Consider the following 4,126-nt stretch of genomic DNA (forward strand, 5'->3'; position numbering starts at 1 on the left):
TTTTTTTTTTTTTTACACTGCATTTATTTGTCACTAGCCTTTAGTCTTGCACAGGCAAACCTATCGCCACAGTGCTGTGTCAGCGTTGAAGTATTACAGCCTGTGGCAATGCAAAACTAATGATCAGTTTGTCAAATATGATGCATAGGCCTTTTTCCCAGTACAACAGTACACATTTTAACACACAGCAGAAAAAGCACAGCTGAAAATGATCAAATTAAAGATGGCTGCACTGCATTTATCTGCTTCTGTCTCAGGGTGCTGGTTATTGTGCATGCTGGCTTCTGTCCTGGCTTACTGGGATAAATTAAATAGGACAGAACCATTGTATAGATTTAACTACAAAACATTTTATAGAGCAACTAGAATTACACATTAATGCATCAGTAATACTAATCCAATAATGTAAAACAATATCACACTCTGTCAGGGATAGTTCTGCATAATGCGTACTTTTGATTCTTTAAGTAAATTTTACTTGAATAACATTTTTAATGGACTTATACTTGAAGCAGTATTCTTCTATCTCCACATTGATCCTAAGTAAAGGATCTAAATACTTCTTCCAACACTAAAAATAGATATCTAAAAGGATTAAAAAAAGAAAGGTTTTGAGCATTGAGGACATTAAGAAGACGGAAAGAGTGAGAGCACTCTAAAAGTAACCATTTTATATATATATATATATATATATATATATATATATATATATATATATATATATATATATATATATATATATATATATATTCTCTTCAGAATGTCAAATGTAAGATAAATTAAAACAGATATGTTACTTCTTTTTTCTTCTACTTCCTATTAAAACATTTGGTGCGCACACAGACATTTGTTTTCATTAAGACAAGCGTAGAAGCCTTGGACTAAACAGTATTGATGGCACCTGGTGTTGCTATTGGCATCTGGAAAAGTTCCACAAACTCCTGACAAGCTTGCCAGGGAGTCCAGGAATAGGGGAATAAGGTAGAATTTACAGGGAGAAGGCTGCACTGCAGTGTCTGCAGAGTAACTATAGGCTCTCCTCCAGTGCAATATCTGCACTCAACTACCTGGGCTACTTTAGCTATAGACAACAACGCACAGAGAAATTACTCATTATAGCTAGAAAAGAATAAAAGAAGTTTAGCAGCAGGTAATTAATCTTAACTGAAGCAGTCAATGCAGGAAAGTCTAGAGGTTCCAGGTCAAAGATACAGTGTACAAAGAAAGAAGAGCAATATGTCTTTGCCACTGTATGGCCCCAATGACACACTGCCAAGGTAGATGATATCCCATAGGTGCAAGTGTGGGGAAGGGTAGGACAGGGAGATGTAGGAGGGTAGGAAGAGGAGGAACGAAGAGAGCGAGAATGGAAGGGAGGGACCACAGTGATGGGAGTAAGCATGTAAGGGATTGAGGTGGGGAGGCCGAAATGAGGAACAGAAAGGGAGGAGGGTGGGCCAAATAGAGGGCGAGAATCATAAATATTTAAGCAGTGAGAAGTTAATTTAAGAGCCGTATGACGCTGCAGTCCTGCTATACAACAACTCAATCCTCACACAAACACATTCATCTCTCTCTGAATCTGTAGAGGTGCCTTTCTGATCAATGCAGTGTGTTTTTTCCTTCCCCCAGCGAAGGTATCCTCTTTCAGGTCCCCTCATTGATTTGCTGTGAAATGACGCCAGCCAGGATTCGCCTGTGTCGGCAACAGGGCAGCAAGGTCTCGGTCATGTGACAGGAAGCGTTTGAAACCCGGAAACAACTTGTCATTCATGTAGGACACTCAATCATCTTACTGCAGATATGTCTAGATAGAGTAAATAATAAAGCAACTCTGATGTCCAGCACCCATATTTGTTCTGTGCTTAGATCCCCAGGCAGACGCATGATGCTGAGCGTCATTTGGCCTTGAGGCTTCTATCTCAGCCCAAAGGCCCGGAAACATCTCCTACCAGCAACACAGTCTTTATCTACCATCAGAGGAAACTGTCATCATAACATCCCATCAGAATGCTGACGGTGAGCTTTGATTTGAGATGCTGATCATTGGGCCGGCTTAGACCATACCACACTGTGACGTGTTTTTTGGTTTTTCCTGCATAGATTAGGTCAGTGAGATTTGAGAGAGTAAGATTTGGTCAGTGTTTGATTGTGTGATTCTTTGGGAAGCCGTCCGCAGCTGATTTATATGAGTAAGCAGTTTGAAGTGGACACCGAGTGGGATTTCAGAATCTGTTTATTTGACCCAGAATACCACACAGGACAGCACAACAGCATCAACCTCTCACTTCTCTCAGTGTAAATGTCTGTTGTTTTGTTTTGGGGTTAAAAAAAAAAACATTAGAGAATGAGCGGGGCACTTGACTAAATATGAGAGCAGCGCACTCTTATGCACAAATTGTACCTTTGTTTACAAATCTGCCCTGGCAGTTCACACCAAGTTGATTACTCAACACCAACAACTTCCCCAAGAGCTTTTTGGCACAAACCCATTAGAATTGGAACCGCCAGCTCATTCTGAAAGCACAGTGCAGCCTTTGTATACTGTGTACTGTACACAATGTCTGTCAGAATTCTACTGCAGTATTATCAAATAACAGGCCCAATAACGTGTCAGATGCTCAGGACAAGACTATTGATCTGTGATTCATTCATTAAATATTGATGTCTCAGAAAAATATCATCTGCAGAACGCTATAAAGCAACATGGTACAGTACGTGGTCAGACGGTGTGTGAGGACAGAGCTCAGCACTGTAATCATTTCTTTATTAGATAAAGCACCATTTACCGACAAAGTCACAAAGTGCTTCACATGAGAAAAAAAATTCAAAAAGACCAATGAAAGTCATTTAAAAGATTAAAACCCAAAGAAATGTTTTTTTTGGTAATTCAATGGAAATAATCCATGAAAAAGTGTCCTAACACTCATAATACATTATACTTTAAGCCCACTCTCACTGATGTAACAGGGGCATGGGCTAAAGTATTACATATATTTACAATGAAATGGCCCTGACACACATATGATGAAAATGGCAATGGCTGTTTAATTTTGATTTAAGTTGACCAATTCCTAAAAGCCTTGAAAAAAAGCAAGTTTCATTCTTGAATCATTTCTAAATTTCTCCACATTATAAAAGTACACGTTTAACGACCAGCTTGTGTTGTTGACGAGAAGGCCTGAAAGTCTAAAATGTATTTTCAGCATTCTGGATCTGGGAGAAAATCAAACCTTGGGATGTATCATCTCGTTTTCAGAGGGGTCCCAACGTAGCATTACTGTATAACACACACTCATTACATGTGTGGTGTCTTGTTAGGCCATGCAGGCTGGGCTTACGATAAGAATGAAATTGTTCATTCAATCATATGTTCTTAATTAGTGTTTTAAATGATGGGGCAACATCCACCTAAAGAGTTGGACCATAATCATATTGAATAGAAAATCAGGGTTTGGTAAAACGGCGTTGTCAGCATAATCGTCCCAGATTGGTTTGGACACACGGACACACACACACACCTCCCTCATGCTTAACCTGAGCCCTCGGTCCACCTTACTTAGTCAAAAACTCTTGGAAACGAGCTCACGAGCTCACTAAAGAGCTCACCCTCCGTCGCTCTCGTGCGTTCCAGAGAGGGTCCCAGAAGGTGCTTATTTTGCAATTCTATCACTTGAAACAACTTGCCTCCCTCTCTGCTCGGCGGTCCCAACTGAAGAAGCGAGTGCGCACCAGCTCAGCCCAGTGCATCTTCCTCCAACCTACGACCGGCAGTATAATCAACCTCAACACCGCAAGGGGACATGGGTGATAAAAACGCCGGTAAGAAACTTCCACGTGTGTATGAATAAGTTATGAGCTCATTTTGTTGTGGTGTTTAGTTGTTTTTTGGGGGGGTTCGTAGGGCTGCTTATTTGTGTGGATTGTTTTTAGCACATACTGCGGAACACAAAAAGCATTACTTTTGTTATTATGTCTGCAGCAGGACATAATAAAGTAAGGATGGACTTCTTTGTCCTGGGTTAGAGCCAGGGTGCGCATGCATGACACCTATAGGCTACTGTATGTGCGTTAACGAGCCCCAGACCAGCACATCCAGTGCTGCAGCGCGATGCTGCCGCTGTGG

The 4,126-nt window shown here is 40.7% G+C and overlaps 1 protein-coding gene across 1 annotated transcript in view; it reads left to right on the plus strand.

The window, feature by feature from the left end:
• Nucleotides 1–3,607: 3,607 nt before the first annotated feature.
• The window catches only part of fgf12a (fibroblast growth factor 12a), a 36,888-nt gene continuing 36,369 nt past the window's right edge, over nt 3,608–4,126 (plus strand). The window contains exon 1 of the mRNA XM_034887871.1: nt 3,608–3,822. Within this exon, the coding sequence (XP_034743762.1) occupies nt 3,804–3,822 (19 nt within the window). The 5' untranslated portion in view covers nt 3,608–3,803. The remainder of the gene's footprint in view (nt 3,823–4,126) is intronic.

The sequence above is a fragment of the Etheostoma cragini genome, chromosome 12 (assembly GCF_013103735.1).
Source record: "Etheostoma cragini isolate CJK2018 chromosome 12, CSU_Ecrag_1.0, whole genome shotgun sequence".
NCBI classification, from domain to species: domain Eukaryota; kingdom Metazoa; phylum Chordata; class Actinopteri; order Perciformes; family Percidae; genus Etheostoma; species Etheostoma cragini.